The sequence below is a fragment of the Eublepharis macularius genome, chromosome 12 (genome assembly GCF_028583425.1).
Source record: "Eublepharis macularius isolate TG4126 chromosome 12, MPM_Emac_v1.0, whole genome shotgun sequence".
Lineage (NCBI taxonomy): Eukaryota > Metazoa > Chordata > Lepidosauria > Squamata > Eublepharidae > Eublepharis > Eublepharis macularius.
The window spans coordinates 29,898,228-29,923,036 of NC_072801.1; the positions used below are offsets into that span (position 1 = coordinate 29,898,228).

General features: G+C 42.7%; 1 protein-coding gene and 1 long non-coding RNA gene across 5 annotated transcripts in view; one reads left to right on the top strand and one right to left on the bottom strand.

The window, feature by feature from the left end:
• GTF3C1 (general transcription factor IIIC subunit 1) overlaps window positions 1-24,809 on the top strand; it is a 57,275-nt gene that overhangs the window by 16,437 nt on the left and 16,029 nt on the right. For all 3 annotated transcript variants that reach the window (XM_054995458.1, XM_054995459.1, XM_054995460.1), the window contains exons 17-24: window positions 339-436; window positions 1,992-2,088; window positions 7,285-7,462; window positions 7,654-7,783; window positions 8,387-8,522; window positions 22,249-22,330; window positions 23,088-23,279; window positions 24,501-24,658. In XM_054995458.1, the coding sequence (XP_054851433.1) occupies window positions 339-436; window positions 1,992-2,088; window positions 7,285-7,462; window positions 7,654-7,783; window positions 8,387-8,522; window positions 22,249-22,330; window positions 23,088-23,279; window positions 24,501-24,658 (1,071 nt within the window). The remainder of the gene's footprint in view (window positions 1-338; window positions 437-1,991; window positions 2,089-7,284; window positions 7,463-7,653; window positions 7,784-8,386; window positions 8,523-22,248; window positions 22,331-23,087; window positions 23,280-24,500; window positions 24,659-24,809) is intronic.
• Window positions 12,945-14,004, bottom strand: LOC129340587 (uncharacterized). 2 transcript variants are annotated; one of them, XR_008598036.1, is made up of 3 exons: window positions 13,895-14,004; window positions 13,521-13,572; window positions 12,945-13,161 (listed from the first exon to the last, which is right to left on the bottom strand). It is a non-coding gene; the product is annotated as an uncharacterized LOC129340587 (long non-coding RNA). The 2 variants fall into 2 exon arrangements; XR_008598035.1 differs by having other exon boundaries at window positions 13,521-14,004.

A 24,809-nucleotide genomic window follows, 5' to 3' on the forward strand; every position in this document is an offset into this window, starting at 1 on the left:
CCTGAGACCTGTAGGTTTGTCTGCAGGCCGAGTTGCCTTAGACACTCCCCTGATTCTCAGCCAGCTCAAGTGTGGCTCAAAGTCTGCTCAACTCTGTGTCTTGTGGTTGTATTTTAAATCCTTCTGTAGAAGAAAATCAGTCTGCCGGTGACACCTGGAAAGGTGCTGCTGTTGGATACTGGAGGGTTAGGAGAGTGGTGAGAACTGCCTTTGGAGGTTCTGGTGTTGTTCTTTCCGAGATCTAGTCCACTTCTGGACAAAGTTGCTGAGGCCTTATTAAAGCAATTTGAAGTTGATCCAGTCTTGCATACATTTAGTTAATTATTAATATATTTTAGGTAGATAACCTGGAGGATTATTTAAATGATCCACTGAAGAGGCACACTTTGATCAGATATCTTCCCAGATCAATTCGACAAAAGCTCCTATATAAAAGGTGAGCACTTTTATTTATCTCTTTTTTTTAAAGAATATTTGCATACCAGTCCTCAATGGCATTTGGTTAAAAACAGGCAAATCACAGTACATTAAAAGCAACAGAAACAAGCCACCTGCCAACTGAACACACCGGAGCAAAAAAGCCTCCATTATGAAAAGAACAGAAAAACTGAAGGCTTTAACTTGCCTTTGAAAAAGTAACAGCAAGACTCCCACAAAAGCGTTTTCTAGAAGTCTGGGGCTGCAACAGAAAAGACCCTGCTTTTTGCGGAGACTAAACTAGCCTCCACAAAAAATGGAAATTTAAGCAAGGCTCCATTAATACAAGTTGAAGGCCGGGGGTAATCATCAGGATTTGAGTCCAGTGGCACCTTGGAAACCAACAAGATTTTCAGAGCGTAAGCTTTTAAGAGTCAGAGCTCTCTTCTCCCCAAAGAAGGGAGCTCTGACTCTTGAAAGCTTACATTCTGAAAATCTGAGCCACTGGACTCAAAACCTTGCAGTTCTACTGCCGACCAACACGGCTACTTACCTAAAACTATCATGTTTGTGAACATGGTATAGATGGCTGTCCTTGTAGAACAAGGGATAAACAGCGAGGGGAAATGGAATGGTGACACATTCACCAAAGCTGCTCATATTAAGTCAACAGAATTCTTTTCCTTAGATAAGGTAGTATGATGCATGCAACTAAAAAAAAAAAAATCTTGACTTTGGCAAGGCTTTCTGGGAGACCCTGAGAAATATCTCCCAGACAGAATTAACAGCAGATGAGCAGACATACCATCAAAAATTCATGACCATAGAAAGATACTCACCAATGCTTGTTAGGATTTTGTTAAGAAGGAATGTGCAGTAAATAATTTGGCTTGAAAAAGCAACACGAAACAATATAACCAAGGCTGGTGTACCCGTTGCCAACTGCCCAGGAGATTTTGCCTCCTCTGCTTTCCTCCTGGAATGTTCTGCCTGTAAAGGAGAAGAAAAAACAAGCTGCTATCATTCTGAATTTTGGACATGGATACTTACTTTGTGTTAAGATTCAAATAGACTTCTTGAATGTATAGATGGATTATGATTTTCTATCACTGTATTTATAGCATTGGTATATATAGGAGAATCTGTAATGTTTGAAATGATAGTAATATAATGTTATAAGTTCTTGTACTTTTACAGTACTTGCACTTTGTTAAAAATAAAAAAGTATATTTATTTGGGTCTCTTAGAACTAGTTAGGTTCTTCTGGTTGTTTTGGTCTGAGTATCACTGACATTTCCTCAGGGACCCCCTGATTGTGCATTTGTGTGTTCCTTAGTTTTAGGCCCAGTTCAGCACACCTCATTCCTGACCAGCAAGTGTTCTAACGTATGTTTTGAACACAGAATGCTTCATGGGAGGTTGTGTGTTACCAGAGTATCTCTCATCTCTCCAGGGGCAATGGGGAAGGAGATGGCATTCGCCATCCAGTTTGGAAAGCTGGAAGTGGATCTTTTGCTAATTACGAGACTGTTTCTTTCTGAAACAAACTCACCCAGAAATGTCCTTTCCCACAGGAGATATATCTTTTCAGTTGTGGAAAGCCTGCAACGGTTGTGTTACATGGGGTTGGTGCAGTTTGGTCCCACAGAGAAGTTTCAAGAAAAAGATCAGGTAATGTTTGTTTCCCAGACAGTCAATTTGCAATGCAGTTGTGCTTGGGAAAGGGAAAAGTGGATGGCGACCAAGCGATGCCTCTTTGGGGCTTTTTTGAATAAAGGTTTATTTAAAAAGAAACGATATTAATAACAATAGTAAGTGCATAGGAACTTATACAAGCATTACATTTGAATTAGATTTAAACTAACAGAAAATATATTCAAAGTATATAACAGCACAACTAAATTCTATGATTGCTTTCTTCTCCTCTCCTTAATTGCTTATACCCAGACTTTAATGTCACTGATTTTTAATCAGTCATCTCTTCTGAATTTTATCTCTATAGTATAATTACTTTAATTTATCTTAGTTTTAACCTAAATAATCGAAGAAATCTTTTCATTTTCTCCAGAATTCCAATATTGGTCTATTGTGCACATAGGAAGTTAATTTAACCATTGATGCATATTCATTCATCTTGTTTGTCCACTCAGGCATGTCAGGGCACAAATATGTTTTCCATTTTGCTGTATATAGTACTCTTGTGGCTGTCGTCCTATAATGGAAAAGATCTTCCTGTTCTTTTGTAACATTATTTGATAAAATATTTAATAGCATATTTTTCGGGTTCAGCTCAAACCTGAGTTTATGAATCTTCTGTATCTCTTCCTGTATCTTTATCCAATATATTTGTGCTTCCTTGATTGTCCACCACATATGATAAAATGTTGCATCCAAGGCACATTGTCAAACGCTTTTCAGCATCCAGAAACATAAATGCAGTTCCCCCTCACCCCCTTCCTTCTTGAATATTCAATTGCATCTAATGTTTTCTTTCATGTATCTCTTTGGGACAAATCTTGTTTGGTCTTCATAAATTACTTCTGAGATACATATTCTTAATCTTTCAGCCATTACTGTTGTGAATATCTTATAATCCACATTCAATAAGGAAATGGGTCTCTATGATTGTGGTAATAATGGATCATTCCCCTCTTTATGTAATACAGTTATAGTTGCCTCTTGCCATGTCTATGGTAACTTCTTCCTGTCTTGTATCTCCTTCATCACTTTTTGTAGGGGTATAGCTACTATATCCTCAAAACATTTATAATAGGCAGCCGACGGTCCATCCAGGCCTGGAGCCTTTGCTGCCTCTAATTTTTTAATGGCAAAGTTAATCTCTTGTATTGTTAATACTTGATTTAGAATATTTCTGTGCTCGGTTGTAACCTGACCAAGCATAGAAATTGATTTGATTGATCATAGAAATTGATTTGATTGGTGTCTCTAGCAAATATTTCTCTGTCTCTTCTTCCTCTACAACTCCTTCTTTGTAAAAATTAGAAAAAAAGTTTAAATTCTATCCTTTGTTTCTTGCTCTTTATAGATTACTTGATTGCCTTTCCTAATTCCAGGTATCCTTTTTTCTTTCTCTTTTCTCAAACAGTATGCCAAGTATCTTCGAGATTTGTTTGCAGTTTCGAAATGTCTTTGTTTTAAGTATTTCAATTTTTTCTTTCTTCTACCTCCAATAAATCCAATTGATTCTTTAACTGTTTGATTTCTTTCCATGTATCTTTATCCCTTGTTATTTTGTATTCTTGTTCCAGTTTCTTCAGTTTTTCAATCAGATTGTCCATAACTCCTAACCTTTCTCTTTTCTTTCTGGACGCTATTGCTAACACGGTCCCTCTTATTTAGGCTTTACTGGCTTCCCATATTGTTATTGGATTAACATCTGTTGTAGAATTCATCCTGAAATAATCTGTCAATTCTTTCCTACATTTTGTAATACATCCTTTTGTAGCAATAAAGTGTCATTTAATCTCCGTCTTCTTTCTTTCTTGCCTCCACTTTGACTAATTACCTCTATAGTATTATGGTCTGCTAGAGTCCTTGGGAGAATTTCTGCTTTGTCCATTTTTGTCAGTAAGCTTTTGGATATCAACAAAACACAAAAGGCTTTCCCCAGTAATAACTGTTCCAATACACAAACTATGCACAGGGAAAAGTTTGTGTATTGGAACAGCCCCATCTTTTTAGGTGCATAGTTTGTGTATTGGAACAGCTTTTGGATATCAACATATGTCTGATGCCTATCTGAGAAGAATGTGTAATCTCTTTCTTTTGTGTGTAACCGTCTCCAAACATCTTTCAATTCCAAAGTGGACATATAATTGGGTACATACTTGGGGATATTCCCTCCTGCCCTCTAAATCTATCTCTTTTTGAATCCAGGACACTTCATATCTCAGAATTAGAATCTCTCTTTCTTGAAAATCTAATAATGCCTGGAAATATCTCTCATAAAACTTCTTTTTGCCATTATTTGGTGCATATATTGACATCAGTGTCCACACTTGTCCATCAAAACGGCTTATTTTTAAAATCAGATATCTTCCCTTATCATCTTTTAATTCTTGAAGAACCTCCGGCTTTGATTATTTATGTATATTGCCACACCCTTTTTCTTCACTTGTGCTAATGATGTCTAAACTGTGCCCAATTTTTTATAATTTAGTAGGTGTTCTTGATCTTTTTTAATATGGGCTTCCTGATTACATAAAATATCTGCTTTTAATTTCGTCAATTGATTGAAACTTCTTGATCTTTTAGAGGGAGCATTTAGTCCATTCACTTTTACTGAGATTATCTTAAATCCATTCATTTTTCTTCCTTTTTTTCTTTTTCCTCTTTCGATTGCTAAATGCTCTTTCTTTCTCTCTAGTTGAAGGATTAACATCTTCTGAGTTCAATGCTTGGTCACTGCTGTTTCTAGATCTTGTAGAAGTGCCTCTGCTTCTGTGACAGGTGTTACTGTTTTCTTACCTTGACTGAGAATATTTCTAGCCCACAGGCGATTTTCCAGCAATGTCTTACTTCTTTCTGCTGCAGAATTCTGGAATTGCTGTGAAACAGAGGATAGAACCTTCCCTGCTATTAGTTCTATTTCATCTTCAGAGCAGAGTTCAAGTTTGCCTTTTCTCTTACTTTTTGCCATTCTCTTAAGTTTTGCCAGCCTCTTTTGTCTTCTCACAGCCACTAACAATATTTCCATATGACAATATATTCAAAACGGTATGCCTTTACAATCCCACAAACCATCAATCATATAGCGGAACTGCTAGACAACCCACTCTTTAAGTAAATCATTAACTGAGTTAATATAACTATAATAATATAGTTATTATATTCTTACACACTCTAGGTACCAGATACATATAAAAGATAGATAATAATAACAGAAAAACCCTATATAAAAGATTGTATTGAATAAAACCAACTGAAAAAGGTATTAAATGGCAGTTTTTTTCTCTGAAGGCAACAATGTCAATTCAGAAGTCAACTTTAATTGCCATTTCTTCTTACAACCTGCAGATGGCAGGAAAGAACTACTTATTAAATTGTTGCATTAGTTTAGTCAATGGTCGGCCATTTTTGCTTCATCTTCAAATAAACATTGACAGGAATAAATGTTTTTAATGTCTCACCAGAAGCAATAGTTTATATTCTGATGGCAACCTTATAAGTAAAACTTGACTGGAGGGGCAGGTTATTAACTATGACCTTAAATCCATTCTTGATGTCAGCATTTGTAATCCAAATAGTCAGTTGGCAGTTGTAATCCACGTAATCTGTATTTATGTTTATATTTGTTCCCAATGAGAGCTGCAATTTTAAAAATAATTTGTAATCCACAGATGTTAGAAAACAAAGATCAGAAAAAAACCCTTCTTTTAACAGAGAAAATAAGTCAGCAAAAAGAAAGATGCCACTTGTTGGCTAGTTCCTAGACATATTTCAGATCTTTAGGTGATTGCCTACTCCCAGTAAAACTTCTGTCAATTAAAGTCCTCGTATCTCCATTCAGAATTAAAACAAGATAGTTATAAAATCAACATCCAGAAGACACTCCAAAATCTAAATCCAAACACAGTTAATTTGCTTCCATGGAGAGAGCTCATTTTTGCACATTCCATCTCCCAGACAACCAAATAAAGCAGTGCTTATGGCTTTCTGTTGAACCTTATATGAATTTCTTATATGAAACAGAGTTACAAGAAAGAAAGAAAAATCTTAGCACAGTATCTAATAGTATTATGTAGAAATGATCCAGGCAGACTTATCTTGCTTCCACTGCTGGCTGTGCTCCCACTGGGTGTTTTTGTGTCTTCAGAGATTCTTCAGCCTTCTTGTTAGAAAGAGCTAAATAATCCCCAGATAAAAGCAGCACACACAGCTTGAAGTGTCCCTTATCAGTAAGGGGCAGGTAAAGGTTGCTTTTTGCAACCCTACCTGGTTATGCAGCTCAGGACACAGTATCAGCTCGGGAGCTCACTTAAGTGAGCTCCTAATCAGTTGCCATATTGGATCCAAGTGATGCCTCTTTGGATGTGTTGGGAGAGATGCTTCTTGTCCTATATTGTGTCCTCTGAGCTGGGATAATGGATGTTACAGGGGCCTTAAAGGGCTGCATCTGGGCAGTACTGGACCAACCATGTGCTGGGACTGCTGCTACCCAGTGACCTTTTTTTCAGTGACTGTTTTATGATGGCAGATGTGTGCATACCCCCAGCCCCATCTTTTTAGGTGCACAGTCATTGCCCAGCAGTTTGGCAAAGCTTTTCAAGCAGGAGGTTTCCTCCTGCATGGTGTTTGCATGCTTTTTAAAGGAAGATCTTCCTCAGATTCCAGTAAAAATCCATTAAATAAATAAATAATAGTGTAGATTAAAAGAAAGCCATGAGCCAAGCCTTTGGGCTTTTGCCGTTTGGCTTTGTGGTCTTGCACCTTTCTTTAAAGCCGCATTTTTGCCATGAAATGAGGGAGCGGAAAACCATGTCACAACCCCAGAATGTTGAAGGATGAACTAGTTAAGCATTTGTCCAAAAGAAGGAGATTATGCTGGCTAATGCTAACAGAGGCTAAGCAAATGGAAGGAGGAAGCCAACAGGGATGTGGAGGGTTTTGCACAGAATACCATCTGTATCTATTTGTGTCTGCTTGCTTAGTCATGGACTTTCCTTTGGTGCAGCGAGCTGCCTAGCTTGTGTTTCTAAAGCCATCTGTACTTATGGCCACCGTGAAATTCAGTGGCAATGAATTCCGCAATTTAATTGCTTGTTGAGTGACGAAGTATTTCCTTTGGTCTGCCCAGAACTAAAGTGGGAAATTCCTTTTGATCTGAACATCTTGTGTCTCTTGCAGGTGTTTGTATATCTGAAGAAAAACGCAATGATTGTGGATACCACTGTCTGTGAGCCCCATTATAATTTAGCTCAAAGCAGTCGCCCTTTTGACAGACGCTTGTATGCTCTGCACACTCTGCAAGATGTGGAGAATTTCTGGTTTGACTTGCAGTGTGTCTGCCTCAATACACCCCTTGGTACGGAGATAAGGTGGCCGGCTTTGCCTTCTGCTGCCTTGCTTCTTCCCTTCCCTTTCTGTATGCTGGCTTGCCCTGACTCACCTCCCAGGCCCAGCTTTCCCTAGCGCATCGCTTGTCACTACCTGCCTTGTCTTGGATGCTTGATAGGGTTGCTGCTACTGCCTGACCAGTTTTCTTTGCATGCTCAGGAATTGTCCGCCATCCCCGTGCCAAGAAAAGTGGAACTGCAGTTGATGATGCTGATGTGACATTGGAACATGAGTCGGCAGCGCACAGACACAACCTTGAGCGCAAGTGTGCGATGCTGGAGTACACGACGTACGTCTCCTTTGCTGCTTGGTGCTGGGGCAAGTGGTTTCTCTGAGAAGGGCCCACTCCATCCAACAGGAGCCACAGGGCACTTCTTGGGGAGCGTCCTCTGTTTTGGTCCTGCCGTCACTGAAAGGGAGCAGGGCTGCTGAGTCTCACTCTCTTCAAAGGCTTGTCATTGCACTGAATTTGACATGTAGCCGCCCAGATATAAGGGAGGAGACTGTTGTTTTAGTGATCACAGGAGTCTGTGCGCTGAGCAGGGGACATCAGTACTTTCAGAGAAATCAGTGAATAACATGGCACAATTGGACTCTTCTGGTGCAGACTAACGTGCCACTCAGGTTCAGCTTCTGTCAGAGCACAGCTGCCTTGTGTATCTCTTCCATTTTTATCTGGCCAGCCCTTCTTTCAGAAGAGCTCGAGGAGGCATGCATGGTTCTCTCATGTCTGTTTTTTCTGCATGAATCACCTCATGAGGGAAATAAAGGGGGGGGGGACTTTAACCAGTTGTGCAGAATTGGGAGGTGAACCTAGGCCCCCAGATCTTAGTGTGACCACTTTCCCACATTGCTTCTCAGCTTGGTACTGAATGCTGCTTTTTTCTCCCAGCGGGTGCCGAGAAGTTGTGGATGATGGTTCTATTCCTGGAGATGGCCTGGGAGCAGGCGGCCTGGATTCTAGCTTTTACAGCCATTTAAAACGCAACTGGATTTGGACAAGCTACATTATCAATAAGACCAGGAAGGTAAGAATTTTCTGGCCTAGGCTCCTCCAGTCAATACGTTACCGGGAGTTCTATTGATCCTTTAAAAAGAAGCCAGTTGTCTCTAGAAATTTCCTTTTGCCTCCCCATGCTATCAATGGCAGTAACAGGAATGTCTTTTATGAAGACTGTTTGGGTTTTATGCTGAAGGCAGTGGATAGTGAGTTTTCTGTGAAACTTGTCGAATATTTCCTGTTATCCCAGTGAAGTTCAGCCTTTTCTCAAGCATGTCTTCAGCCTTTCTTGAAAGGGAAGCTCCATAGACTATTCAGGGGCAGCCATGTTAGTCTGTTGTATCAAAAAACCACAAAAATCTAGTAGCACCTTTTAAAGACTAACAACATTTCTTTCAATATGAGCTTTCATGAGTGATAGAGGTGTCTGATACCTATCTGATGAAGTGATCTGTGATCCATGAAAGTTCATTTTGAAATTAAAGTTGCAAGTTTTTAAAGGTTCACTAGATTTTTGTTTCATATGGGATAATAGGACATGCCCTTTAATGGGCTAGGAAATGATCAAAAAGGGGGCATGCAAAGCGGGGTCAATGGACTACTTTCAAAGTGGAAGTGAAAAGATCTGCTGTTTGGGGACATCCTGATTCCACAAGTACACTGAGAACAGCAAGCCATGAAAACTAAGACATCAGTCAAAACTATCCAAATGAAATGCTTAGAAAACCAGAGGCAATAGTGTTTGAAAAATATGTATAATGAATCCTCAAAGGAATTTTTACAGCTAACAAGATTCTATAATGCTCTAACACATTTTTTCAATGGTATACCAAGGCTAGGTTGAGTAAACTTTAAAGAAATTCAGAATGCTACATAAGCCTCAATGAGCGCAAGTAACTACATATCCAAAATTCCTATGTCCAACAAGGACCAATAAAGTGCTAGTGCGATTTGGCCATTCACAGATAATACAATCATTATCATATATCAATATACGCAGGACCAGTTTGTGAAAAATACCAATCATTGCAAACTTCGTACAATAGAAATAGCCTTAAAAAGACAGTAAAGTACATTCAAAAGAAATTCAAGAACTGGCATGCTGCATTGAAAAGAGTCCAAATTAGTTCTTGACTCCTTTTCAGGAAACAGATTTCCAAACGTGACCATGATGGGTAATCTGGGGGCATTTCCCCCCGTTTCCAAATGCTTTTTCAGAGTAGTCACATAATAGTAGGATTCTCTTGTTAGAGGTATCACGTCCTCAACCTCTCACCCAAAAGATTCATTATACATTACAAAAGCAACATGCTATTGACTGCACCTCAAAAAGAATGATGAAGATCTGGGGAAAGGGCAGAACAAGTACAGATCCCTTGGTTGAAGCCCCTGCCCTAGGAAGAGAGGCTAGAGCTTCACAGTTTAGGAAAAAGGCTGCAGCAAAGGGCGTAATGCGAGAGGTCTGCAAAACTATGCCTGGTATGCAGAGAGTGGATAGAGAGAACTTGTTCGCCTCTCCCATAAGGAAACTTGTTGCCTTATGAAACTGATTATATATTTATATCTGTGAATGAATCCACTAACACAAATGCCCACTAGTGATATTGCAATACTATACAATGAAGTGAACTCAATGAAAACAATACAGGGGTCTGCAGAAAAGCACATAATTCACAATATTACATAATACAATGACAATAATACAAAAAACCTCACTGGTTGGGCTTATTGTCAGGCTCTGCCAGTTAGATCCACAGTTACTTCACTGAAGACACTTCAAGAGTCCAGTTAAAGTTTCTTTATTAGAGATCTATCAGTATCAGTGCACTCAGACAGCAGCACTGGCAGAAGTGACATAAAGAGGGAAAGCAATGTTAGTTATAGGGCAGGGTTCCTGCCTTGGGATAAAGACCGTTAGAATTTAGACGCACAGGGACTTCCGGTTTGGGATTCATGGAGGTCTGACGCAGCTCCATTCGCGGAGCTGACCGGACTGCCGTTTTAAGCGGCCGGCGGGGGAAAAATAGCCCGCGGCCGACTGCTCTCAGGTGGAGAGCAGGCAAAGAATGCTCAAGACCCTAGGGTGTGTTAGATCTCGGACGAGGGGGGGCTCTGCACAACGGGTCCCCTCCCGATCCTTGAGGTCCCACCCTGCGACAGGTCGGCTACAATCTCTGCGGCAGTTCTGGGGCCAATTCGGCTGGCATAAGACCTACATACCCAAGCTTCGATTGGGGGAAGAAACGGAGAGGAGAAGTTAAAATCGAAACAGCGATTACAACCCGAGAAAAGTGAATGAGAAGGTAAAGATCACTATCTTCTGATACGGGACAGATTGATAAAAGTAGAGAGGAATAAAAGTAGATTTTCAAACTGCAACAGGCTAATGATAAAGAGGGGAAGACTCGGCAAGAGTTGTATTTGAAAAGAGACTAAGTTTAAAGAAGTTATTAAAGGAATTGGACTATTGTTTTGAATACTTGCGGTTATGGAGCTGTGAGAAAAAGATACCATCGCGAGACCTACTGTGGAAAGTTGGGAGACAGGAAGTGCGTAATAACAATAGAGTTGCTGGAGAGAAGCGGCCCTTGCTGGAGGGCAGGAAGAAGGGAATCGCCATCTTTGAAAGGGGAAAGGTCGCGGCCTCAGCAGAAAAGGAAGTAGGCCATCTTGGATTACAAAATCATAGAGAAACTATAGAGAAAAGACGCCCGACATTTTGGACTCTTTAAAATTTAATTTCTGCAAGAAGATCGGGACATTTGAAATAAAAAGACATTAACAGCGCAATCCTATGGCCGGCCCCAACGCCGACGCGGCTGCACTGGTGGTGTGGCGGCGCCGCCGGGCCGGATCCTGTGCCAGCAAAGTGTGGCCGCAGCGGCGCCCGCAGCGGCGCAGAGATGCAAATTTGGAGAACCAGAAAGTGTTGTGGGCGGGTTTGATCCACGGCCGCCGCCAGGCGCAGCCAAAGGGCGCTGTTCCTGACAAGCGTCAGGGGGAGGAGCCAGGAAAGGCGCAGCCTATGGGCAGCACGCGATCCCGGCCAGGCCCCAGAGCAGCAGGCAAACCGCGCCCATGCTGGCAGACTGCCTCGGCTCGTGTGTCGGGCGGGGCTCGCAGTCGGGAAGGAGAGGGGTGGGCGTAGTCTGAGAAGCCTTTCCCCCGTTTGCCCAATGTAGCACCAAGTCCCTGGCGGCCGCGTCCAGAGAGGTTGGCATGGGACTGGCAGGCGCCCTGCCATGAGGAATCCAGGGCAGCAGCCAGTCTCTGGCAGCAGGGGACAGCCCCCAAGTGGTGCCGAAGGGGAGGGCTGGCCTGAGGCCGCCACCAAGAGGCAGACACAGCGGGCCTGCCCCCTCGTCCCCATCCCAAGGCAAAGAACACAGACACCCATTGCACAGAAATCAGCCTTTATTATTATATCATCCCACCTCCCCCAGCAGACGTGAGGAAGGGGAGGCGTGTAGGAGAGCCGTCTGTGCAGCAAAACACCCCACCCCACCCCCAAAGCGGCAGCGGCGGTCACCGGCGAGGCCGGCGGCCGGACCCCCTTGGCCGTCCACGGGCCCGGCCTCTCGCACGCAACTGGGCCCGAGGGAGGGGTGCCTCTGGGGCGGGTGGAGCTGCTGCAGCGGGTGGGGCCGGAGGGTCGAGGATGGCGACGAGCCGCCCGAGCAGGGCTTCGGCACGGACTTGAGAGGCACACCCCACCCCTCCCAACAACCATGGCCTGTTGGCGTGGGAGGCTGGCAACTGCTCCACGGGATTGGATGCGAGGCAGGACGCCCTGGGGTGGAAGGTGTTGGAATGACCAATGGGGCTGCTGCAGACGCCCGAGGGGCTGGACCCACTCTGGGAGGCGGCCGCTCATGGGACTGTGTTGCTGGGGCTGCGGCTGCGATGGGGGCGACCCTCCCCAGGCGCGCGAGACCTCCTGCCCGGGATATGGCATCCACCTGCCACCACCCTGGATTCTCCATTGGTGGGGGCTAGGGTTCCAGCGAGCGGACCGTTTGCCCTGCCATCTCCCGCCCCCTTGAAGCTGCAGCTCGCACCACCCTCTCCCTGGCTTATCGTGTGCCAGCTACTCTCCCCACCGGGGATCCCCGCTCACATGCCCCGCCCCAACCCTCTACCTGGCCATAGATACAGGGGGGCTAGCCGTGTTAGCCTGTGGTAGCGAATTCAAAAAGGGTCCCGTAGCACCTTTACAACTATCCAATTTTATTGTGGCACAGGCTTCTGAGAATCAAGTTCTCTTCGGCAGATGGGTGGTACAGACACTGGTCAAATACAGAGGAGGAGGGGGGGAGGAGGGAGGGAGGGGGCGGGGAGGCAAGACGGGGTGTGTCGGATACATTTGTGGCAATGTGCAGGTGGGGAGATGTGACGGGAGTGTTGGGGGAGGGGCGGAGGACGAAGTCAGACTCGCAGACACAGAAAACAGTTGTTGTACATCTCGTTTTATTGCACTGGAAAGAGCGGGCTTGCGTTTAGGCTGGCGAGGGAGCTGGAGCATTCCACACAGCCCTCCTTCCCGCTCGGAGGGGCGGGGCTGGGATGCAGGCCGCGGCGCGACGGTGCTTCCTGGGCTGCAGCCAACCGTCCGTCAGAGATGTTTGGGGAGGGCGGGGCGCGGGGGAGCAGCCATGCCCTGGATGTGCCTGTGGGGGAAAAAGACACGTGTGGGCTTTGCCTCATTCCACTGGCAAGGCAAGCCCCACACTCCGCCATCCGGGGGGGGGGTTGCACATGGTCGAGGGCAGCAGCTGATGCATGACGGTCTGGTGAGGATGCACTCGGCCTTGGCAAGCCTTTACCTTTAAGGGAGAGAATGAGCTGGTCACAACAAACACCTGGCCACATGTGGTTTTCGAGGCGCCTGCCTCTGAGGCAGCCAGGGGCGGCCATGGTTGCCCCCCACCCCTGCTGGGCCTCACCCAAAGCGGCAAGTGAGCGGGTGGGTTCAGGTGAATGGGCGGTTTGCGCTAATCTGCGGAATGCCCCCCCACCTCCTCCTTACCTGTCAGCGCTCCGTCGGTCATCACCAGGTGGGAGCGCCAGAGTCAGGGCACCTGCAAGGAAACGGGAGAGCATGCGGTTAATTTGCAAAGTGTCATTCCCTTCTGCCACGGAAGGGTTAGTTTGTTTGTGCTTAGTTAGAAGCAACTAGCATGCATCAGTTAGCTGTGGAGTCATTCTTTCTATCACGGTAGAAAGAGAGTTAGGCAGACATTTGCACCTCTTCCCCTTTATGCGAAGTTCCCCCAGTTTTTCGCAAAGTCCCCGGAGTGCATTCTGCGCCTGCCAATGTGAATGCCCTCAGCCCGTTTCGGTTTTCAAAGGGGCAATGCCACTCAGCAGACGGGCAGAGCCTCCGGCCGAGTGCTCACTTACCTGGGGGTTTGGGTGGCGCTGGCCGGATGTTTTGTAGGGCGCGGTCGCAGGTGATTGGGTGCAGAGAGGGGGGCTCGTCCACGCCGGGCGCGCATGCTGATTGGTCCCCGGGATAGTTCTCATCCTATGCTCCTTCAGGCCATAGGGGCGGGGCGAGGCGCTCAGAGAGGGGGCTGATTTTTCGCCGTTCCATGGACGCCTATGGGCTACGCCTTCTTTTTCCGTGGCGTAGCTTTTTTGCGCCGCTGTGGGCGTTCCCGCTTCTGGAGGAGCTTAGGGAGCGGACTAACTCTGACCCCGCCTTGCTCCCCGCCCCCCCCTGCGTCGGCGTAGGGCTCTACGCCACTTCTGCGCCGCCGCCCGGGCGCCTGTGGCTTGCACCGGTGCTGGCCCGCCGGCGGGCCAGCGCCACGTCCCAGCGCGGGCGGAAGGCCACTTACGCGGGCGTACGGGCTAGATGCGCCCTCGCAAGCCTTAGTTCGGTTCCTGTTCACTTTCCGTGCCCTTATTAGGATTGGGCTGCCCATCTTACGCCACGGAGCTAAGGAAGAGAGCGGACTCGTGGGAGCGAGCCAAAGCAAGCCCCACGATGTCGAAAAAAGAGTGGCAATCGGCAATAGAAAATCTGGACAAAAAACTTTTAGAAGTGATTAAAGAACTTAAGGACACGAAATTGGAGTTGATTAAAGAGGTTAAACAGACAGTAAAATCGGAGCTGTCAGAGGTGAAGAAAGGCATGGAAACAATACAAAATGAATTACAAGGAACGCAGCAGAGAGTTAAAGCAGTAGAAGGCGCGATGGAGAATTTAGCAGACACGCAACAAACAGAGATGAGACTGATGAGGGGAAGAATGGCGGTTGCGGAAAGTAGACACATGGAGAAGCAGCTGAGATTTCGCGGCTTGCCGGAAGTGGAAGGAAAGACAGCGCAAGAACAGATGACTGAGGTGTTAGCTGAATACCTGGGGAAGGAGGAGGAGGAAGTTGTGGCTATCCTTGATGTGGCATATCGCGTAAACTCGAGAATTGCAACCCAGAGGAAATTACCAAGAGATGTGATTGTGCAGTTTACGACACGAAATATGAAAGAGAAGATTGTGACTAAACAGTTTCAAGATCCATTGGAGATTGATGGCAAGACAATTATCATAATGAAGGAATTACCTAGATCAGTGTTACTAGATTGGAAAAAATATAAAGTGCTAATCCAGATGTTGAAGGACATGAAAATCAGGTACAGATGGGAGCTTCCAGAAGGTGTGTCCTTTGAATTTGGAGGGGCCAAAAAGCGCATTAGATCTGAGCGAGAGATGGAGCGATTTATAAGGGACAATGAAAAAGACTTACCAACAAGATTATGAGTATGGAGTGTAAAGTTTTATCTTGGAATGTAAATGGACTAAACTCACCGAATAAGAGAAAAAATATTTTCCACTGGCTATTAAAACAAAAATGTGACATTGTTTGTTTGCAAGAGACCCATATTCGAAAGCAGGATGTAAAATATTTAAAATTGGGAAAATTGGGCAAGGAATTTGTAGCGGCCTCCAACAAGAAAAAAAGAGGAGTGGTGTTGTACATAAAAGAGGAGCTACAGCCAAAATTTGTAATGAAAGATGTGGAAGCCAGATTTATAGCAGTGGAATGTACCTGGGACTTAAAGAGAGTGTTGGTAGTCGGAGTTTATGCACCTAACAGTGCAAAAGAAAGCTTCTTTGAGGATTTGAGGAAGCAACTAGATGATCTTTCATACAACCAGATAATTCTTGCTGGAGACTTCAATGGAGTGACAAATTTGGAATTAGATAAAAAGACAACAACGGCACAAAAGAAAAGAGGACTATTACCAAAGCTCTTTTTTGAGTTGATACAACAGGAGACTCTAGAAGATGTATGGAGAAGAGAACATCCTAAAAGTAGACAATTTACTTTTTACTCTGCAAGGCACTGTACACTATCAAGAATTGATATGATCTGGGCCTCAAAAGACTTAGCGTTATGGACTAAGGAGGTAGAAATAATGCCGATGGTAGGCTCAGATCACAATCCAATTATGTGGAAATTAGGGAAAAGGAGAAAAAGGAAAGCATGGAGAATAAATGAGGACTTGCTACAGGAAGGAGAGAATATGGAGATGTTGAGAAGAGAGACAAAGTTCTTCATACAATACAACGTAAATAAAGAAGTACCAACTGACAAAGTTTGGGACGCTTATAAGGCAGTTATAAGGGGCATACTAATGGACTTAAATGGTAGAGCAAGAAAAAAGAAAGAGGAGAAAAGACAAGAGATCGAGGAGAAAATAAAAGCCAAAGAAATACAGTTAAAAAAGAGACCAGGGAAAAAGAAATTATATCAGGAAATTAAAATACTTCAAGAACAGTTAACAGCAATGAATAATAAAGAATTGGAGTGGAACCTTAAAAGATTGAATCAGAAAGTGTTTGAAGGTGCAAATAAACCTGGGAAGTATTTGGCATGGCAATTGAAGAAGAGAAGGGAAAAGAAAATAATAAATAAAATTTGCGAAGACAATAAAACGTATTTGGAACAGACTACCATTAGTAGAGCCTTTTACAAATTCTACGCTAAGTTGTACAATAAGAAAGAGGTAAATAAAGAGTCAATAGCGTCATATTTGGAGAAAATGAAACTTCCAGTAATTTCGGAAGCTTGGAGAAATAAATTGAACAGTGAAGTAACGGATGAGGAACTAAGCAAGGCAATACAATCTGCAAATCTAGGAAAGGCGCCAGGGCCAGATGGACTTACGGCTAAATTTTATAAGACAATGGCCAATGAACTGACACCATTCCTAAAAGAGGTGATCAATGGAGTTTTAAGGGATCAAAGGATTCCGGATACCTGGAGTGAAGCGAATATATCATTGATCCCCAAAGAGGGCCAAGACTTGACTAATGTGAAAAATTATAGACCCATATCGTTACTTAACAACGATTATAAAATCTTTGCGAAGATACTGGCGGAGAGACTGAAGGGGTGGCTTTCGGAGGTTATTGAGGAGGAACAAGCAGGCTTTTTGCCAGATAGACAAATCAGAGACAATTTAAGGACAGTGATTAATGCTATTGAATATTATGATAAGCGTTGTGATAAAGAGGTTGGTTTCTTCTTTGTTGATGCTGAAAAGGCGTTTGACAATTTAAACTGGGACTTTGTTTGCCACTATGGAAAAGCTACAATTGGGAGAAAGATTCATTAGAGCAATTAAGGAAATTTACAGAGACCAGACTGCAGCAATTGTGGTGAATGATGAAGCGACTAAGAAATTGATTATAAGTAAAGGAACAAGACAAGGTTGCCCGTTGTCTCCACTGCTGTTCATTTTGGTATTGGAGATCCTGATGATACAAATACGACAAGATGAAGAAATTCGAGGAATAAAAATAAAGGACTATTCATACAAGGTCAGAGCATTTGCGGATGACATAATGTTAATTGTAGAGGACCCATTGGAGAACATGCCAAAAGTGATAGATAAGATTAAGGAGTTTGGAGACTTGGCAGGTTTTTATATTAATAAAAAGAAGTCAAAGATATTATGTAAAAACATGACTAAGCAGAAACAACAATTGTTAACGGAAATAACGGATTGTGAAGTAACAAGTAAGGTGAAATATTTGGGAATCGAACTGACTGCTAAGAATATAGACTTATTTAAAAACAACTATGAAAAATTATGGACTCAGATAGAGAGAGATTTGATTAAATGGAACAGACTAAATTTGTCATGGTTGGGAAGGATTGCAGCAGTTAAGATGAATGTGTTACCAAGAGTAGTGTTTTTGCTACAGACAATACCAATCATCAGCGACTCTAAGCAATTTGAAAAATGGCAGAGGAAAATATCAGACTTTGTATGGGCAGGCAAGAAGCCTCGAGTGAAAATGAAAGTTTTACAAGATGCAAAAGAAAGAGGCGGAATGCAACTGCCCAATCTAAGACTTTACCATGACGCAATTTGCTTGGTGTGGTTGAAAGAGTGGATGACGTTAAAGAACAAGAAACTACTAGCCCTAGAGGGATATAAAAAAATATTTGGATGGCACGCATACCTATGGCACGATAAAGTAAAGGCGAACTCGATGTTCCTGCATCATTATATACGGAGAAGTTTATATATAATCTGGAAGAAGTATAGAATCTATTTACCTTTGTGGGTAGTTCCATATGAGGTGATAGATCCGAGAGCTGTTGATAATGAGCAACAATGCTTAACTTACAAAGAAATAACTAGAACTGAAGCATCTAAACTCAGAATAAAGACTCAGGAGGAACTATTACCTTATTACGATTGGTTCCAGTATAGACAGATAAGAGATGTATATAATTCGGACTCTGTAAAGGGAGGTATACGAACAGAGAATTCGGAACTAGAGCAGACCCTTCTTAAAGAGGACAAGAAAAGAATATCCAAGGTATACCAAGTACTGTTGAAATGGTATACTGAGGATGAAATAGTTAAAGTACAAATGGTGAAATGGGCCATAAACTTCAACAAAGAAATAACAATGGAGGCATGGGAATACTTGTGGAAGACTACAATGAAGACAACGATATGCACCAGCATTAAAGAGAACATTTACAAAATGATTTATCGTTGGTACATGACACCAAAGAAGATTGCGCTAGGGAATTTGAACACCTCTAATAAATGCTGGAAATGCAGGAAGCACGAGGGCTCCCTCTACCATATGTGGTGGACGTGTGAGGTAGCTAGGCAGTACTGGGGGGAAATAATAAGAGAAATGAGTGAGATTTTACAATTTCAAGTAAATAAGAACCCAGAACTCCTGCTACTAAACTTGGGAATGGAGGGAATTCCAGCCCATCATAGGACGTTGATATTTTACATGACGGTAGCAGCTAGACTTTTGTATGCGCAAAAATGGAAAGTACAAGAAGTGCCAACTATTGAAGATTGGATTTACAAATTGCTGTATATGGCAGAAATGGACAAAATGACAAGAAAACTGAGAAATCTGGACCCAGGACAGTTTAACACAGACTGGGAGAAGCTGAAACAATATTTGGAGAAGAAATGGGAGGTGGGAGGAGAACTGTGGCAGTTTGAGAACTATTGAAGTATAATACATTGCAGAGGGGGGTGACTTTACCGGGGGGGAGAGGAGGTAAAAGTGAATCTCTAAGCAGCTATGTTATTAGATTGATATATATAGAATAACAAATAGAATATTGATAGAAAATAATTAATTATAAGGGTCAATTATAAGGATTGACTAACCAATAATATTTTCTTTCTGATTTTGTACAATGTACCAAACTGAATATGTTTATCTGAAGGTATATATGAGTCAAATTGATTGATATTATATATAGATGTATGATTGAAGGGAATAGAAATATTAATGTAAACAAATATAACTAAAACAGAAAGAAGAAGATAGAATGAATAATATACAGAGTATAAGTTAAGCTGGTTGATTTAAATGAATGTATGGCTTATATAGTTTACGTTATACAGAAATATTTGAAAATGGAATTATGGGATAAATTGTTTATCCATTATGGAAAAAGGGACTCATAGTTAGGGTACAGAGTATTAAAAATAGTTAAAGAATTATTGCTTAGAATAAAGGGAGAATATACATTTGTAAGATAGAGGTATATATAAAGAGTAAGGGAAAAGGGACAAAGGGTTGGAAAACTGTTGGAAGTCAACAAAAAAGGGGGGGAAAGGGAGGGGGTTAGAAATTGGGAAATGGGAAAATTGATTGTAATGTTTAAATATTTGATTCTAACCCAATAAAAATTTTCTTAAAAAAAAAAAAAGAATTTAGACGCACAGGGCCTAGAAGATTGGAGGGGGTAGGGAAGAGGAAGACAAAGATGAGTTCATTTCATGTCTCAGGGAGATACAGTTCCAGCTGGCATTTAAAGGACACATTCCCATGCCAGTCGAGAAAGTGAAAGCAGCCACCTGCAAGAATAGCGGCTCATGGCTACATAGTTAGACTGCTACACAGGTAGTTCTTTATACATTCTCAGAGGCCCCAAATACAGTATAGAGAATAATAGGCACACATGGCAGATAAGCAGGGCGCATCTGACAGTTATGCTGAAACAATAGCCTCCAACATCACACAAGGGACTAAGTCATGAGTAAGACTGAACTGTAAATGAAGTTGATAAACAGAGTAATACAATAAGTTACTGACTTAGTCGTGAGTAAGGCTGAGCCATAAATAAACTATATTCCAAGGTGAACTGCTGATAAGCTGTATTCCAAGGTAAGCTGCTAATGAGATGCCTAGGTCTGCTCTCGTCTCTGACAGATCTTCCTCAGAGAGTCTCGCCGTCAGTAATACTCATAAGACAATCTCCTCAGAACTGGTGTTTGTGTGTTACGTGCTGTCATGTCACCTCCGATCTATGGCAACCCTATGAGTGAAAGACCTCCAGAACGTCCTACCATTAACAGAGTTGCTCAGATCTTGGAAACTGGAGGATGTTGCTTCTTTTATTGTCAAGCCATCTCGTTTTAGGTCTTCCTCTTTCTGCCTTTCACTTTTCCTAGCATTATCAACTTTTCCTGAAAATCTTGTCTTCTCATAATGTGACCAAAGTACAATAGCCTCAGTCTTGTTATTTTAGCTTCTAGGGAGAATTCAGACTTGATTTGATCTAGTACCCACTTATTTTTTATTTTTGGCTGTCCATGGTGTCTGCAGAACTCTCCTCCAGCACTACATTTTAAATGAATCAATTTTCTTCCTGTTAAGCTTTCTTCACTGTCCAACTTTCAAATCCATATGTCATAATAGGGAATACCATTGTTTGAATTATTTTGATCTTGGTTCCCAGAGAGACATCTTTATCTTTAAGGATCTTATCTAGGTCCCTCACAGCTGCTCTTCCAAGTCTCAATCTCCTTCTGATTTCCTTGTTACAGTCTCCCTGTTAATTGATGATTGAGCCAAGGAATAGAAAATCTTGGACAATTTCAATTTCTTCGTTGTCAACTTTAAAATTTAAAATCAGAACTGGTACCAAAAGTAAATTACTTGTATCTCAGCCAATTCAGTGACTTGCAAGGATGAAAAATGTCTCCATACTATCCATAGTTGGCAAAAGGTTATTTTTGATTGGTGGAACCCACTGCCACTAGATGTAGTGATGGCAGTGGCTTAGATGGATTTAAAAGAGTAGACAAACTGATGGAGAATGGGGATTTTCACTATATTAGGTTAGCCGTGGTTTCTGAATGGAGCCTCCTCCAGGTTCAGAGGCATAATACTCCCCCAACTGTTAGGTGCTGGGGAGCAGCTATCAAGCAAAGGTTTTCTCCAACAGTCCGTGCTTACAGGTCTTCCTGGGGCACCGAGCTGGTTGCTGTTGGAAACAAGAAGCTGACTAGATGACCGTTGTTCGGATCCACTATGGTTCCTCATACATTCTTATGCAAAGTTCTGATTTGAAACCTTTTTTGGATAGTTAACTTCACAAGCCTTATTGGATTCACTGGTAAAATCAGCCGTTGAGCCAACTTCACACACGATGGCAGTGCTCCCTGTTTTTCTAACATGGAGGGCAAAATCATGTGTGAGACTTTCCTGAATGGCTGCCAAGCATCTACTGTGGGCTCAGTGCCCCTGCTGGGCTCTGGACCCTCAAGACCAGTGTCAGGATGTTCTTTTTTAACTTTAAGGGTCAAACAAAGTGTACACTGGGAATTCAAAGGCCAGCTTTCTCTAACAATTTTCTTAACCTGAGTTATCAGGTGTTTAGGGGCTCAATTCATATTGGGACCTCAGTTTGACGGGGAGAGGGCTTAAGCACTCCAGTAATTTTCCTGATTTCTAATTTGGTCTCCAGGCACTGTACAGTTGAGTTTAAACTAATGAACTCTGGTCACAGGACAGAACTAGACTGACCCTGAAAGCCAGAGTGGGTATACTGGCTAGAGTTTGAGACTAGGATGTGAGAGACCTGGTTCAAATCCCCAGTCTACAAGAGAAATTTTCTGGGGTAACTGTGGGCCAGTCACTTTCTCAGCCACAAACTACCTCAAAAGGCTGTTGTAAGGATAAAACAGAAGAAAGGAGCTTTGGGTCCCCAATGGAGACAAAGGTGGGGTATAAATAAATAATCCCTTACCCACTTGTGGTTCTTTTAATTACCTCACAGCTCCCACCTACGTGCTTTTTATCTAAGGATGACTCTTTCTCAGTCACCTTGAGATGCTGCAGTTTTCAGCAACTATTAAAAACTATCCATAGCAACCAGTGATCATACCCCAGCCTGTGCTTGAAGCATCTGTGCAGCCTGGCTATTCTTGTGCTTTCTGATGCATTTTTGCTTTGCTGCCAGGAGACTGCTGTTTCAGAAATCGGGCAGACCATGAGACTCCAGACCTTCCTGACAAAACGACCCCTTCCACTTGGCACCAGAGGTAATGGGCTGTAGAGAGTGTTATAACTGTTCTTGGAAGAAATGCCATGCTCCTTGCCCCCTGAATGTGAGGGAGTTGTCATGTGGGTCCTTTCTGAACTCATGAAGTGTGGAGGAGGTGGTATCGGGGAACAACTTGGGCGGATCCATTACGAATTATTCCAGGTGTGTCTTCTGGGCAAATCTGGCTACAGAAAAACATTTTACAGAACTGGGCTGCGTAGACTGAATGCATGCATCTTTTCTTCCCACATTTATTTTCTGAGGTCACACTGGAATGTTTAAATCACAAACTAGTTCATACTGAGGACCAGTTTTATTTTTAAACTTTGTGTAAGTCTGGTTGGGGACTTGAAATCTTTGTCCATAAGTCTGGTTGGGGACTTGAAATGATATATTTTTGACCATAAACTGCCACGTTATTTGACATGTACACTGCTAGCCTCTCTTAGAAGGAGCAATTTGATGCCAAAATGCTATGTCATTTATATTGCTAAAATTGTGATTTTAGAGGATGCAACACATAAATCCAATTCTTGCATTTGCAAGGGAGGTGGAGCTTCTTTTGTCTTGCAGTGTGCATTGCCACATGTTGCTTTCACTTTGCAGCTAGCCCATCAATTAACCTCCCACCAAGACCTTTGAGAAACTGCGGCCTTCTTCCATGGGGTCTGCCTATGTATATTGGCTGACATGCTGGCATTGAATTGAACAGCTGTGTTCTATGCTGACTTAAAATTAATCCTGGTGTTACCCAGGTGGCAACAGCACCCTTTGGGGAGAAACGCTGGTGGGAACAGAACCTTCTGCCCAGAATGAAGACTTGGTGGAGATTGAGAAAGAAGCAGTGCAGAACAGAAGCAAGAGAGTCAGGGGTGGAAAAAGTCAGAAGAGGAGGAGGCTTAAGAAGGAGCTGGGGAAGAAGATGAGGAAACGAAAAAGGAAGAAAGGTAAGGTGCCTCTTATTCTGCTGGTTGAAATCAGGTGTAGGGCAGTAGGGTCAGTCTGGGGCACCAGACTTTTCTGCCTGAAGAAGACTTTGTGTCACTCAAAAACCTCATTAAAACTTCCAAACTGTCCAGTTCTGAGATTTAGATCCCAATTCTGAACAGCTCAGAGGTCTTTAGATCATGAGACCTAAAACCAGAAATCTTTCTTTAAAGAACCTGTTACTTAGTAATTTCTTCTTGATTCAACACGTTCCATCAAGGCACACAGAAACTTCTTTTAGAGTTTAATATTCCTTCTTTATTGACATAAACTCTAATCTTTTTAATTAAGCAAGATACCAAAATATAAAGGATTATTAAAATGCAACCTACAGTTAACTAACAGATACATGCAACAAGGATTAACATCTTTCAAATAAATCTAAGATTGATTTAAAATCAGATCATAATCAGTCTACTATGAAATGCATTGAAATTTCAGTAAGCCCACTGACAGATATATTTCTCACCTCAATCTTCATGAGATTTAATTTGTCAAAACCCTAATCTCTTATCTGGGTGGCATCTTTTATGCTAATTGGCATGTGTGACCTACAGTGACATCTAAGATCTTTCACATGTGACAACAGTATAAAATTATTATTGGTTTTAGATTTAGCTGATTCTTCTGGGTTTTCAATAATGTGACATTATACAAAGCCAAAAGTAATGATGCCATGGTGCAGGTGCAAGATAATCTTCATAAATCTTTTAAAGTTGACAAAAAACACTTGTGAGCAGGTTATTTGGGCCACTCTAGCAATTAAAGAATGATTTGTCTACCACTGTCCACTACTTTTAATTGGTATTCAGAGATAAAAGGAAGATCTGTGTTGTAATACAACCTGTTGCCAAAACTACACAGAAGTTCATACACAGTTCAGTGGAATACATGTGTATAACTAGAGTATATTATGATCTAATCCGTATTCCTGTTATACCACTTCAGGCCAGGTGGGCTTTGAATTTCAGATTATCCCAACTGAATATTAGAGGAGCATTGACTTCTAAAGTGGTTCTGATTAGTCAGAACTGTTGTCCATAATTGGTTTGCGCAGAGTGGGTTTTGACACTCAGCCTCTGTTGGAGCCTCATGGTAGCCCTGCATAGCTCCTGCAGGCAGTCCAAGCAAAGGGGAACAGTAGTGAAAGATTGCCTTGTTTCTTTCTGGGGTCCAATAAGAGGGGACCCCTGGACAAAAGAGCAAGCGGCCACGCTACCACGACGAAGCAGATCAGAGTGCCCTGCAGAGAATGACCCGCCTGCGTGTCACTTGGACTGTGCCAGAGGACAGCCTGCTCATGCTGTGCCGGATTGCGAGCAACGTTCTTAATGCCAAGGTGGGACTGGGGGAGGGGGGAGGCATGCCTTTGGATTTTTATGCTTCAGAATTGGCATCAGGCAGAGGTTCTGCCTGAATAAGCAGAAGGTGCTGCTTTAGGACAGACTCTCCTCTGTGTATCACCCAAAGCAAACATAGGCTTTTCTATC